The 15,817-nt window shown below is 41.6% G+C and overlaps 1 protein-coding gene across 1 annotated transcript; it reads right to left on the bottom strand.

Annotated features, from left to right (window-relative positions):
* Positions 1-13,681: 13,681 nt before the first annotated feature.
* LOC119887236 (voltage-dependent L-type calcium channel subunit alpha-1S-like) lies at positions 13,682-15,159 on the bottom strand (the record flags this gene model as incomplete). The annotated part of the gene is made up of 3 exons (XM_038698113.1): positions 15,048-15,159; positions 14,760-14,905; positions 13,682-13,785 (listed from the first exon to the last, which is right to left on the bottom strand). Coding segments are annotated over exons 1-3 (336 nt in total), but the record flags the coding sequence as incomplete, so codon positions are not given.
* Between the last annotated feature and the right edge of the window lie 658 nt (positions 15,160-15,817).

Here is a 15,817-nt window from a genome sequence, read left to right on the forward strand (position 1 = left end):
AATCCAATGCATGACGTTATTTCTTTCTTTGTATAAATATGTGTCAGTTTTGTCCCGGTGTGTTTGAGGTACCGGCATGTAATCTGCTCCTTATTTCTTACTGTCTATGCCTGTTTGTGGATTTCAGCGGAACTTTCTGTTGCTGCAGCCTTTCTAGTCTTTTTGACCACTCAAAGTGCTTTTACACGACATCTGCATTCACCATTCACACACTGAGCCTAAGTGCACAGAAACTAACATTGACACACTTGATGTATTTTGAAAGCAGTATTCATTTTACTGTCTTGACTGTTACCACATGCCTTGAACAACTTCAAGTTATAAAAAATTGATAGCTAAGTGAGATGCATTGTGTAATTTTGCAATTTGTAATCGATTATTCGTTTCAATAATTGATACAAAATCGACTATCAAAAATCGTTAGTTGCAGCCCTGTTAGTAAATCCGGTCCATTGTGTTTTATTTTGAAAATTGACTGGATTCTCTGACTTCCTGCCCGTTCATCTGCTCTGTGCTGCTGGCTGCGGTTTTCCGCCAAAAATAGACGGGCAGTGAAAATTGAACTTTAGCTAAACTTGAAAAAAAAAAAAGGAAATCAAATCTTAATCGCAATATCTAGCAGAAAATTGCAATTACATTTTACTAGTAGTCCTTAACTAGGTACTGTGCATGTGCTACTCCCAACAAAGATCAAAGAAAAGTGAGATGCTTTACTCTGTAGCTAAAACAGAGCACACTGAAAAAGGTGCTGCAGCATTGTGAAATATGGTATTTGGAAAATTAAATCATGTAAATGTGCAGATCTGGTGGCGCGGTACTACTGCGACTCAGCACGTGAGGTCTTTGAAAACAAAATCGACTGCCTGCTACGAGTACCGTGAGTCATGAATTATGGTGTTCACTGAGACGTGGCTGTGCCCCGTTGTTCCTGACTCATTGTGGAGGTGGAGGTTTTTTCTCTCATTCGTTCCGATAGGAGTGAGGCGTCGGGGAAGCCGGGGGGGCATATGTGTTTTTATTAAGAGATGGTGCAGGCAACATACACTGCGCAAAATTATTGCAATCCCGATTTGAACTAATGTGCATGAGCCTAAACCTTATATCTGCCCAGGGAGTTTGGCAACATCATCCTCTGCAGTGTGTATGTCCCTCCCAGCAGGAACGCTGACTGTGTACATGTAGGAGGCCCCCGATTATTATTATTTTTTAAATAAATTTTAATAATTAATTAATTACTAAGTCATTATATTAGTCTTGAGTTTCTGATTTAAAATTTAAATATGTACAGTAACTTCAAAAAAGAGCTGCAAAAGAAAAATATTATGTCGGCATGTCAGTCCAGTGACGTTATCACGCAACACCCCGTTAGCGCCGACAGTTGGTGGCAGTTAGTGCACCTTTAGGAAGCAGCGGCAACAGGGACGTGCACAGGAATTTTGAAGGGCAGTTGCTCTGACCTGAAAAAAGGCACTAAACACAGTATCCAAAATGTATTAACAATATAAATGTCACCAAAATACATATGAGAAAAAGAGTTCCTTATATTATTGTTTATTGTTTTTTTAATCATTATTATTTTTTATTTTTTTTTTCTTTTTTTTTTTATTTGAAAATAAATAATCTAGATTGAATTGACAGATGGGGAAAACTCGCTTCTAATAAAATATTAAATAAAAAAACGCTTAGATTTCGGAAAAAAATACAATCCTTTTTTAACCTTTGGCTTCCCGTACATTCAGTTGCGCTTCTAGCTGGTATTCACTTCTGTTGGTACGTATCACGTATGGTAACTGGGCAAAATACGCATGATTTGTTGTAGTATGATTGCATAAAGGAAGGAAACAGGAATTCCGGTAGGGACAGAATCGACTGACGTGCAGGCAGCGCTGCAGCAGTGCAGCCACTTAAACAGAGTTTGCCTTTCCCTACTGACTTTCACTTTCGGTGCCCGAATGGAAGTGAATGAGGCTTGCGATCGCGATTATGTTTTATTTTATTTTTTTTTTTTCTCGGAAGGGCGAGTCGGAAGGGCAACTTGAGTCAGGAAAGGCAAACGGGCAGTTGCCCGGGCAACCAGAGCAACCCCCCTGTGCACGTCCCTGAGCGGCAACCTTCCTACGCTATAGCTAAACAGCTATCATTGAGACACTTTAAAAAAGACCATGTCATACACGAGGAGGAGGAGGATGGTCGTGAGACACTTAGTGGCTCTGGGAATGACGGTGAAACTGCCACATTTTCATTAAAGTCATGCTAGTGTTAATGTTAGCATGAAGACTGACGCTGCACTCCATCGCCACAGACCGCCACCAGCATCCAAAGAGACAACCGCGACGCCATTGGATCTATCGGCATTGGAGGAACCTGCCACTCAGCCAAAGCTGTCAACATTTCCGGCTACTGTCATAAGAGGAAAACCACGCTCATTCAACAGCAACTGGTATGAGAAATTCAAATGGATTGAATACAGCAAAGAACGGGACGCAGTGTTTTGCAAGGCGTGTAAACATTTTCCGGAGATCCACACAGAGTTTACTTTTATTAATGATGGCTACAAGAACTGGAAACATCTCAGAGAAGCCTGCGACAAACATGAAGCAAGCAAGCCCCATGCTGTGGTGCTAACTAAGCAAAAATCATACATGGTCAGTCATGCACCGCAAAGCCGCGGGACAGTTGTGAACCAGCTGCATGGTGACACCCATCATTTGTGGAGCAAAACAGGGAGCATGTTAAAGTTGTGTTGGACATTGCCATGTTATTTATTATGTTAATAAAGGTAATTTCTTAGAGCTCTTCAAGTTCATGTCAAAATATGCTCCAGAAATTGAAAATAGACTGAACAAGCTGCCCCGAAATGCCACCTTCATGAGCTACCACATCCAGGATGAGCTGCTTGAAGCTGCAGCATCGATCCTACTCTGTAAAATAAAGACTGAACTGCATGGGCAATATTTTGCCATACTTGCGGATGAGTATAAGGATTTAGCTAAACGTGAGCTGGTTGCAGTGTGTGTGCGATTCATACATGGAGGAATCATCAAAGAGCGGGCGGTGGGCTTTGTTGAGGCCTCAGATCTATCAGCGCAAGGGATATCACTGAAAATCCTGGAGGTTCTTCAACCACTCGAACTGGATCCTGCTCTCTGCGTTGGGTTCTGTTTCTGTGTCATGTCGAGGCACAGTTTATTTTGAAAGAAACATTTCCTAAAGCCATCTATGTGCATTGCAACTCTCATCGGCTAAACTTAGTGCTTTGCATTGCCGCTAAAGCATTTTTTTGACACTGTGAATCAAATACACAGCTTCTTCACCGGAGCCCATCGGCACTCTCGGTTGGTGGAGGTACAAAGGGAGATGCATCCCAATCGCAAGGTTATGGAGCTGGAGCGTTCGTGTGATACCAGATGGAGCTCAAAATCAGGGTCAGTGCATAAGATTTTGCAGTTGCTTGATGTACTACTGGAGACTCTGGCTGGATTTTCCGTAACTAGTGGACAAAGTAAAATCGAAGCAGACCAGCTGTTGCAACAGGTGCAAACAAAAAGTTTGTTTTCATGCTTTTAATGTTTTGCAAACAGTTTGAAACAGCAATTTTGCCACCAAGGGGCTGTAGAGCTCAACGCTGTGTATGACGGACTGTATTTCACTTATTGAAACACTTAGAGCTACATATGCAACTTTCCGAGAGGATTTGAAGGGTGACTTTGTTGAAGTGCTCAGGCTGACAGAAGAGCTGATGGAAAAGCACGAGATAGCTAACTGGGACGTCGTTGCTTCTCGTGAACGCAAGCTGCCTTCAAAGTTTCATGACTCTGTTCAGTTCAATTCAGTTTTATTTATATAGCGCCAAATCACAACAACAGTTATCTACAGCGCTTTTCATAAAAAAGCAGGTCTAGACCGTACTCTATGATGCTATTTACAGAAGCCCAACAGTTCCCTTGGTGACAGAGGCAAGGAAAAACTTCCTTTTAAGAGGCAGAAACCTCGAGCAGAACCATGGCTCAGGGTGGGCGGCCATCTGCCTCGACCGGTTGGGGGTGAAGGAGAGAGAGGGAGAGAGAGAGAGAGAGAGAGAGAGAGAGGCAGTCCTGCAGTCACAGATCCAGACTCCACAGCTCCAGAGCCAGAAAACCTGCAGGAAGTGATAGGAGGAGAGAGGAGAGGGACGAGAAAGCACAAGACTACCAGAAAGGGGAGAAGTTGTGTTAGTAACATGCAATAATGGGATGAGGTTGCATACAGAGGGAGAGAAAGTAGAGGAGAGAGGAGCTCAGTGCATCATAGGAAATCCCCCGGCAGTCTAGGCCTATAGCAGCATAACTAAGGGATGGTTCAGGACTCACCTGAGCCAGCCCTAACTATAAGCTTTATCAAAGAGGAAAGTCTTAAGCCTAGTCTTAAATGTGGAGATGGTGTCTGCCTCCTGAACCTAAACTGGAACCTGGTTCCACAGGAGAGGAGCTTGATAGCTGAACGCTCTGGCTCCTAGTCTACTTTTGGAGACTCTAGGAACCACAAGTAACCCTGCATTCTGGGAGCGCAGTGCTCTGGTGGGGTAGTAAGGTACTATGAGCTCTTTAAGATAAGATAGTGCCTGACCATTAAGAGCTTTGTAGGTAAGAAGAATGATTTTAAATTCTATTCTGGATTTTACTGGAAGCCAATGCAAAGCTGTCAGAACACGTGCTGCAGCATTCTGAATCAGCTGAAGAGTCTGAACGGACTTTTTCGAGCAGCCTGATAATAAGGAATTGCAGTAATCCAGCCTAGAAGTAACAAATGCGTGGACTAGTTTTTCTGCATCATTTTTAGACAGGATGTTTCTGATTTTCGCAATATTACGTAGGTTAAAAAAGGCGGTCCTTGAAATTTGCTTAATGTGAGACTTAAACGACATGTCCTGATTAAAGGTAACTCCAAGATTCCTTACAGTGGTGCTGGAGGCCAGGGCGATGCCATCAAGGGAAACTATATCTTTGGATAATGCGTCACGGAGGTGCTTAGGCCCCAGAACAATAACTTCAGTTTTATCTGAGTTTAACATTAGAAAATTACAGGTCATCCAGGTTTTAACATCCTGAAGGCACATTTGAAGTTTAGCTAACTGATGAGTTTCATCTGGCTTGATCGATAGATATAACTGAGTATCATCTGCATAACAATGAAAGCTTATGGAATATTTCCTGATAATATTGCCTAAAGGAAGCATATATAAAGTGAAGAGGATTGGTCCGAGGACAGATCCTTGTGGAACTCCATTACTAACTTTGGCATTCATGTAGGACTCATCGTTAACATGTACAAATTGAAATTGATCTGATAAATAGGACTTAAACCAGCTTAGAGTGGTTCCTTTAATGCCAATGAAATGTTCCAGTCTCTGCAACAGGATCTGATGGTCAATGGTATCAAATGCAGCACTAAGATCTAATAAACCAGTACAGAGACAAGTCCTTTGTCTGAAGGAGGTCGTTAGTAATTTTCACTAGTGCTGTCTCTGTGCTATGATGAGCTCTAAATCCTGACTGAAAATCCTCAAATAAACTATTACCCTGTAGAAAGTCACACAGCTGTTTAGCAACTGCTTTCTCCAGAACCTTAGAGAGAAATGGAAGGTTACATATAGGTCTATAGTTGGCTAAAACATCCGGATCAAGTTTGGGCTTTTTCAGAAGAGGTTTCATTACAGCTACTTTAAAGTACTGTGGTACATAGCCTGTTGATAGAGATACATTGATCATATCTAGTATAGAAGTGCTGACTAACATCTTTAAGCAACCTAGTCGGGATGGGGTTGAGGCAGGTTGATGGTTTAGATGAAGAAATTATTGAAGTTAGTTGGTAAAGATTGAGGGAAGCAACAGTCTAAACATATATCTGGTTCTACAGCTGTTTCTAAGGTTCCTGAGTTTAGAGATAAGTTGGTGCCAGTTGAGGGCAGGTCTTGGTGAATTTTGTCTCTAATAGCTAGAATTTTATCATTAAAGAAGCTCATGAAATCGTAACTACTGAGAGCTGTATGACGAGTAGTACGCTGCTCTGGCATTACGGAGGGCCTTCCTATAAGTTTTAAGACTATCTTGCCAAATTAAACGAGAATTTTCCAGTTTGGTGGAACGCCAATTCCTCTCACGTTTCCGCGATATTTGCTTTAATTTACGAGTTTCAGTATTATACCATGGAGCTAACCGTCTTTGTTTTAGTATTTTATTTTTTAGAGGGGCTACAGAGTCCACTGTCATTCGCAGCGAGCCTGCAGCACTATCAACAAGATGATCGATTTGCGAGGGACTGAAATTAGCATAGGAGTCCTCTGTTACTTTGTGACTTGATAATGAATTTAGAGCTGATGGAATCGCATCCTTAAATTTAGCTACAGCACTATCAGACAGACATCTTGTATAGAAATTTTTGCCCAATGGCGTGTAGTTCAGCAATACAAACTCAAAAGTTATCAAACAGTGGTCGGATAAAGAGGGATTCTGTGGGAACACCACTAAATGTTCAATTTCAATACCATATACCAGAACAAGGTCGAGGGTGTGGTTAAAACAGTGAGTCGGTTCATGAACACTCTGAGAGAAGCCAATGGAATCTAAATTCTCAGTGTCCACATGAATATTAAAATCCCCTACAATAATAACTTTGTCCGTTTTAAGGACTAAAGTTGACAAAAACTCTGCAAATTCAGATAAGAATTCAGAGTACGGGCCAGGTGCTCGGTACACTGTAACGAAAAGAATTGGTTGCAGTGATTTCCAACTTGGGTGCGAAAGACCAAGAACAAGGCTTTCAAATGAGTTATAATTTAGTTTAGGTTTAGAGCTGATTAGTAGGCTAGAGTCGAAGATAGCTGCAACTCCACCTCCTCGGCCTGTGCCTCGAGGAATGTGAGTATTAATATGACTGGGAGGGGTGGATTCATTTAGGCTAACATATTCTCCATCACCCAGCCAGGTTTCAGTAAGACAAATAAATCAATATCATAATCTGATATCAGTTCATTTACTAGTACACCTTTAGAAGAGAGATCTGATGTTTAAGAGTCCACATTTAATTTTCCTATTAGTTTGCACTATTGCTCTTGTGGTTTTAATTTTTATGAGGTTTTTATGTACAGCTCCTCTTCTGTTTACCTTTGATTTAAATAATTTCAATGGTCGGGGGCAGACACCGTCACTATAGGACTTTCACTAAGTAACTCCTGAAATGGAGGAGCAGAGAAGTGTGTTAGACTGCGACTCTGCCTCCTGGTCTCAACTCTGGATTGTCATGGATTTGGTCCACTAATGTGACCACAACGCTGGGAAAGACCTCGGCTGTCAGAAGCAATGAGGATTTAAGGGCCCTGTGGAACTGCATCATTGACCGACAGATAACAGAGTTAAACTGCAGGTTTAAAGACGACACCTATGGTGTAATGGGAGCCTCGGCCTCTTTCGCACCTGGATCTGCCACTTTTGGAGTGAAAAACATTTTAAATGATCCGTGTGCTTTGTATGGCATTGACTTTGCTGATGCTGAACATGCAGTATTCATCCAGCACATCAGTGCAATGCCTTTAACATCCTGCAGCGTAGACAGACTTTTTTCCGCAACAAACAGGATCCAAATGTGCCTGAGATCATCCATGCTGACTAGACGCCTGAACAACTTGGTACTTCTGTCGTTTGAAAGAGAACTTATTGACAGTTCAGATTATGATGACATAATCAGCGTTTTCAACTCAAAGCCCAGGAGACTCCACCTGGTTTAGAGTTCAGATAGGCTACACAGCGCTGTGTTTTTTTTATGCTGGCCCGCCATGGCATTACTGCTGTTTATGAAAGGATGGTCTGATTCGATTTATTTTTATTACTAGGCTATTAAAAGCCTATTCATGTTCAGTTTGGGTGCAGCAACTCATTTAACGAGTTTTATGCAATGTTAGATCTGTTGCTGTTTATTATTTTATGTGTGGCGTCATCTGCCATGCTGTTATCTGTGTTATTCTGCCGGGGGCAGCGGCCCACTTTTTGTGTTGTAATGTTCACTGTCTCCTGCTTTGTCATTTGTTTACATTTTGTGAATGCACTTCTAGCTCTGTGTCTTGAAATACAGCTGAGTATATTTCCATAGCACACCTGTTTTCTTCTGTCATGATTCCTTTTAAATCACTGAATCAGCTCGTTCTCCTGTGAATTTTTTTCTGCATGAGCCGGCCACATGCTCTCCGTGCACGCACTGACTTAACGTTGTGATAGTCTACATGCATGTCACGTGTAATGACAGATAGATCACCTTCAGGTTTAAAGCAGGCGGGAGGGCTGATTGACATGAGTACAAGGCATAGGCCTATTTAAATTCACTACCAATCTGCTATAGTTGACATATTTATCAGGCGTGTATATAAGTTTAAAAAACGAGGCCCCTCCGTATATTCACCAGGCCCACCTATTAATGACGTTCTGTATCCGCCACTGGGTTAAAGACTGTATTAACCGCAAGAAATTTGCATTAAGAACCAGGACAGAGCACAACTGAAAATTGTGCAGAACAGAACTTAATCACTTGCTAAGGTGAAGCCAGGAGGAGACATAAAGAATTAATTAGGGTCTAGGGTTAGGTTAGTGAAGGTAATTACTAATATGACACCAGTTCAAAAATGCATCAGTACCTCTGATGATCTGCAAAAAGCTAATGACCTGAATGACTTCTATCTGAGATTTGAATCTCGGGACTTTTCCTCTGAATAGAAGAATGTTTTAGAGTCAATCTCTGTCACAGAACAGGACACGAGGCTGGTGATAGAACCTCAGGAGGTCAGATTGCTTTTTAAAGACTTATGTACGAAGAAGGCCTCTGAGCCTGATGGAATCTCTGCAGTCCTGCTAAAGACATGTGCAGAGGAGCAGACACCGGCATGGTGCCCCATCTTTCAAAAATCAGTAGACTCACACACCATCCCCGCCTTGTGGAAGAATTCAGTAATTATTCCTGTAAAAAAAGCTCGCCCAAAGGTGAGTGCCTGTGGCACTGACATTCATTGTCATGAAATGTCTTGGGAGGATAATGGTGTAATTTCTTAAGCAAGAGGTTGGTGTGTCTTTAGACCCTTTTCAGTTTCAGGGGCGTGGCACAGATGACGCTATTAATAGCATATCACATCTGGTCAGTAAACACCTTGAGGTCTATGCACGCGTTTTGTTTGTTGATTTTAGTTCATGTGACCAAGACTGAGGAGATGGTGCTTGACCCAAAGGCCATAGGTGACACCAGGCCTGTAGTGATCAACAACTTACCCATTACTCAGGATAACTCTTACAAGTACCTTGGTGTACATATCGATAATGCACTTAGCTGTTGAATACTCTCTGCTCCAGACTTCAGCAGAGGATGCATTTTTTATGAAGACTTAGAGTGTGTGGAGTCGAGCATAAATTTATGTTGTTGTTTTATCATGCATGCATACTATAAGATACGGTATCACAGCCTGGTATGGTAACCTGACAGTACAGTCCAAATCATAGATCGATCAAGATTATGAGAGTCAAAAACCATCTGCCCCTCCAGACAATTTATGAGCAGTCGGTTCGGACAGGCAATCCGACCCACATACTTCACCCAGAATTTCAGCTTTTACCCTCTGGTAGAAGATTTAGTGTTCCTACACTAACATGTAGGCTGGCTGTGTTGTGCACTATGTCATTGTGCAATAGTAGGCTATCGGGGTTATGCAATATATTAGTGGTGCAATATCTAGGCTATTGTGATTGTTCAATATGTCATCATGTATTGCACATGTTATGTGAGATGTGTCATTTGTGCAATATGTAGGCTATTGGGATTGTGCAATATGTTATTTGTGCAATAAATAAGCTATTAGGTGCGTGCAATATCTCATTGTGCAGGGGTTGTGCTACATTGCGGGGAATGCAGCCGACAGGGTTGTTCAATCAAAACTGGCATTGGAAGAAGGAGTCAATGTGCTACTATATAGGTAACTGTCTAATGTATATGATAGCATGTGTTGTGTTGCATGAGAATATGTGTTGAGAGATGCTTTATTTCTGTATTTTGTGCTTGTATTTAAGCTGCAGAACGAGTCCAAAACAAATTTCCCTTCGGTGACAATAAAGTATATCTTATCTTAAACCTATTCTGTTACAACCCCTAAATAAAATTATTAACCTGAAAATGATTAAAATTTGACCACTTTAAACATTGATCATGCATTTTAAATGTACAATATGAAATGCATGTGTGTAATGCTCTGACCTTGCCAGTTGGTCAGTCTCTGAGATGCTTGTGGTGTTCCGTTGCGATGGCCAGTGTATTAAAGAGGACGAGCATGATCACCCACCAGTAGAATAGTCTGGACTTCACATATGCTCTGCATTTACGGCGTAACCAGCGATTCCACTTTCGAGCCAGTTTACTGCACAGAAGAAGAAAGACAAGTTGACTTAAGAGAAATGATGAGTCAAGAAACTCTGAAGTACTAATCCTGCTTAAAGGAAGCTGATTAATGAAAACATACAATCCTTTATTCAAGGAGGGTTAAAATCAAGGGTAACCAGACTGGACTGAAGATGTTGGCCTTGACCCTGCACCACCAAGCTAATAACATACCAACAAGTGCTCGGGCCAAGAGAAGGAGCATAAACACATGAAGGAGGCACTTAAAGTTTGTGGATACCAGACTGGACCTTTGTGAAAACTGCCTCAGGATCTAGGAAGAACACCAACACTATGGGGGATGAAGAAAAGAAGAGGAAATGCAACAACATCATGATTCAGTATATTTCTGGAGTATAACAAACAAAACATCCCTGTGTGTTTTTAAACCCAAGAACACGCTAAGACAGATATGGCCCACCTAAAGACTGCACACCCAAACACAAGAAAAGCAATCTAGTGTATGCGGTCCAATGCAGTGAGGAATGCACAGGCCTGCACAGTATATCAGAGAAACAAAACAACCTCTACCCACACGCATGGCTCAACACAGAAGGGACAACTCAGCAGTTTACCTGCATTTGAAAGATAAAGGAAACTCAATGACAACAATGTTCATATTCTGGATAGGGAGGATAGATGGTTTGAAAGGAGTGAAAGAGTGCAAGACCTTCACTCAACAGAGGAGGAAGGTGAAACACCACTTATCCTCCACCTACAATGCTGTACTCTTCCCAGGAGACAGAACAAACAATTACATTTGGCCTCATGTGACAATGCCAATGCCTGTTGTTCAGACTTCTTGCCTCAGGTGACTCCAACAACCATAACGACTGTTACCACAGCCAGGGGCATTAACGAACCAGCGGTATCCATCACCTTGATAATGACCCCACAGAGGTCAAATAGCTGGGACTCAGTGCCAGTCAGTCAGAAACTGAGGAAGCCTCTCGGGTGAGAGCCAAAACGTCTTCAAGTTTCTTCAGTCCAGTTGCCCTTGATTTTAACCTAACCTGTACAATCCTTTCCGTCTTTAGAGAAAGCTGGGGTAGGCAATTTATTTTAGAAGCATCTTTCTCTATTTGTTAAAATTCTCTTAACATCCCAACAGCAATCAATAATTAAATGCTCTGACTTAAACATAAAAAAAAATCCAGTTTCTATAGCTGTCGCTTAGGCATGGCAAATCATTTAATTCTGATTTCAAATGAAATGACTGGCTGGTCTTCCTGACTGTCTACCTGCCTAACCTGTGTGCATTCTACCTGTGCGCTCACTGCACATGAAATGTGTTTTGGGGGAGGGGCTTTGTATAGAGGCCTGAAGGTAGGGAGTGGGGTACTTTCAAAATCTAGGGGTGCTTTTCAAGTCTTAATTGCATCCACCTTTCCCTCACTTGCGTCTTTCCTTGCGTGTTAGTCTTGCCCACCGGGGATGCATGGAGAGATGCAAGGAAAATATGTTGAGGAAATATGTTTCTAGTGACATGAGACGTCCTTTCCTCTGAAGCATCACATAAAGCGACGTCTGTTTATGATGACGGCGGCAGCTGATCACAGCTGGATCAGTCGGCTCTAACAGCTGTAGAGACTTTTTGGAGTTTGTGTCTATATACATGTGCACTGTATTGGTACTAATAAAGTCTCCCAGTTCTTAGTGCAGAGCAGCATGATTCTTGTTACCTGTTAACAAACACCTGCACATGAATAATTACAGGTTTCTGTATGTCCTGCTCAGAGGCAAAGGATCATTTCTACTGGCACAATGCTGATATTATCTGCATTTATATTTATTGATTCTGATGTGAATTCGTTTGAATAACCCAGAATATGATCATGGTGTCTTTGGATTTATTAGGCTAAATGTTTCAGGGAAATTGAAACGATGTAACTTGTGTCAAAGTTGACACTCAGTTTTAGGCTTTCCATTTATTTCCTCCTCTGATATCCTTTAACACTACTGCATACATTTTATTGCAGGTCACGTCACTTGTCACCGATCGATCACTGCGTTCCATCATATCAGTCCCGACGCTTTTTTTAGTGCAGCAGCTTTCATTCATACTTTTATCAGCTGATTTTACTCGCGGAGCTGCCGGCTGCTTTCATCAGATGCTTTGCTCACTTCATTAGATACTTTGGAGCAGTTTAGTGCCCCACTCCTTACGTGTACTATGTTTTATCGGTCTATTTGGACTAAACACAGAAATGATTCTTGTCTCCATAATAAAAGTTGATGGGAGAAATACAAGAAAGATCTTTCTAATAAATAAATAAAGTTGGTGTGGGGCTTTTGTTGTTCAGACCTGCAATGAACACAGATTTTAACAAGACAGTGAATCATAAAACAACTCAAATATAAGACTTTTCAGCGATACACTTGATTTTAATCTGTCCTGATGTATCAGATCATTCCAATCAGCTGCAACGTCCAATCATTAACGGCTACCCAATAAATGGGCATAAATGGGTCATTAAAAGACTTCCGCACAGGATGCACTAGTGTATTCTCGCTCATAGCTCCTCAGAGCAAATAAGAGCTTTGGGACAACCTGTAAGATGGCGGAGTGGAACAACTTCCAGTTCAAGTGAGGATCGAGGAGCGAGGAAACGACAAATAAGAGACTTGAGAAGAACCCTAGCTGTCTTGCTATTTTCTCGAGTGTTGCCTACCCCAGCTTTAAATAGAGATTTCCTGGGTAGAATACATCTCTGAACATTAAATGGTATAGGTAATTCCTGACACCTGAAGAAAGGAGGAAAGGAGGTGGCAGAAAGACCCCAGGAAGGGGAGTGCAGTGCAATTTTTTTCCAACATCCTTTGCACTGTGCTCCATCACACTGTGTAAATGTATGCATGTATGTGTATGTGTACCTGTATATCTCATCCACCTCCAACATGTACATAATAATAATAATAGTAATAATATAATAATATAATAATAATAATGATAATAATAATTTACTCTTTCATCCTTTGCACTATGCACTGTCTATATTGTTTTGTTTATAGAGTGTATATATGTGTTCTCTATACTGCAGCCTGTGTATGATTTTATCATTGTATTTTTGTATGAGTAAGCACATCGTGAGCAATGAACAATCCAGAGTCAAATTCCTCATATGTGTACACATACCTGACAAATAAAGCTGATTCTGATTCTGAAATATGATGTCATTCTATGCAATTCATGACTGAACCTTCCATTCAACAGGGTTAGGGTTAGGGTTAGCCATACTGTAAAGATGACATGTGCACTACTGAATAGATAGATCAGCTGCATTGTGTCCATTTTGCTGACACTTCCGGTCTCTGATCCTCCATTTTCCGCAGTGAGCAGGCCTGATGAAAACACACACACACACACACACACACACACACACACACACACACACACACACACACGTGTGTCATACAGTTAGAAATCAGTGCACATATTTCTGTGTCAAAAGCCAAGCAAAACCGATCTGGATGAGATCTGGATCACTAACTGAATTTACATTAACATATGGAGCAGCTCTTAACATAACTAGAGCTGAAATTACTCTATATAATTAATGAATTGTCTTATCAGCTTATCTTAGTAAGTAAAGTTCATAGTACTGTGTGTTACAGTTTTTTTCAATTGCTAACCTGCAGTTGTTGTGTTTCTGTCACTAATTGTGATCAGTGTGTTATGGTAAAGAAGACTGGCAATGAGTATGTTAATCCTTAAGTTTACAACTTTGATTAATTCATAGTTTTCAGTCACATGACATTCGCGGTACTGGAGCGAAAAACTGACCACACAACGGCTGACGCCGCGACTCCCCCGTAGAGACGCCGCAAAAGCAGTTACATTATTTGGATCACCTCTAACTTAAAGAAGAAAAAAGAAAGATATGAACACAAACTGCAAGTGTTGGGCACTTCCGATCCATGTTACAGCATCCGCTGCCGCATTTCTATCGTTAAAAAGCGGCAGGTCCCTGCCACCGCTCGACTGCGGTAATGTTTACGTTTACCTTGTGGGGAATCCCTCACCTAACACAGCTCAGACTTGTCTCTTCCTGATTTGTGCATCAGAAAGTACAACTACCATCCAGCATTTTGGCAATGCAAAAGTAAAAAACTCATAGTAACAGTGTATCACTTGCTTCCTGGTTGGCAGGCAGCAGAAAATAACGTATTTGTTTACCTCCAAATGACCGTTTTTCATGGAATGTGACGTCACGTGAAAACTATGAATAGGAGTTTTGACAGGTGTGCCAGACTGGCACAGTCCTGTACATTCTAATTCTATTCCCCGAATATTCTGTTCTGTGTCGTGGTCTTACCCTGTCCCTCTTGGTCATTGTCCATAACCTCAGCCTGAGTGATCCACTCCATATAGCCCTTGAGGTCTTCATCCAGCTGCTGAGTCTCCCTCAGCTTCTGAAACTCTCCACGGGACTTGGCCTTCTCCCGCTCTTTTGTGAACTCACTAGTGGGAAACAAGAAAACCAAGACAGAGAACAAAGTGAGAAATAATGTGAAGAACAGACACAAAGATGGCAGGGAGAAATGTCCAGAGCAAAGGGTAAATCATGATTGTGTAAAAGAAATGAATGGATGCGTGTTCCTACCCACTGAGCACACCCAGAACCAGGTTAAGCACGAAGAAGGAGCCAACCAGGATAAGAGTGGTGAAATAGATCCATGGCCATTCCATTCCTATAGCATCATTAACCTATCAGAAAAAGCAGTCTTTTGTCTTTATCAAAGAAATCTGTAGGTAAGTGTAACTAAAAACCAACAACTAAAGAACACTGCTACTAACAATGTATTTACTGTGGAGATGTCTCTTACAAAGAGTCAGACAAGAATATCAATATTATTCTTATCTTTATGCATAAAAGTAGGTCTAGGACTCGTTTTGCCAAGGTTTCAAGTAGGTAAGTAGTGTCAACACACACACACACACGCACACACACACGTGACCTCTGCTCGGTTGATGCTGGGTGGCACTATGCTGGGAATTAAGTGAAATCACCAACTTGGGGAATCAAAATATTCAATAAAATAACATGTCTATAACCAGCGGTGCACATAACTTTTTGATCTGGTTCTCAAGGGAGCACCTGGAGATGCTGCTTGGTACTCACACTTACACTGTGCACTTATCCTACAAGCTGTCATCACTTTCCTCCTGACTGCTTTCCTCACTATCTTCTTTTCTCTCGAACATGGTAGATGAGGATGTAGGCCTGCTTCTTTCACCCTGGTTAAGCCTACCGTTTGCATCCACAAGTCAACAGCTGCTTTGGGTCAAAGTCTCTGTTGTCATCTTAGACAATGAATGTGCATCAGAGAGAGAGGCGTGTGGTCTAACAGGCAGGATCTGTATTTGCTTTTG

This window comes from Micropterus salmoides, unplaced genomic scaffold (assembly GCF_014851395.1).
Source record: "Micropterus salmoides isolate LMB-PRFRI ecotype aquatic unplaced genomic scaffold, ASM1485139v1 Ms_hic_scaffold_4076, whole genome shotgun sequence".
NCBI lineage: Eukaryota > Metazoa > Chordata > Actinopteri > Centrarchiformes > Centrarchidae > Micropterus > Micropterus salmoides.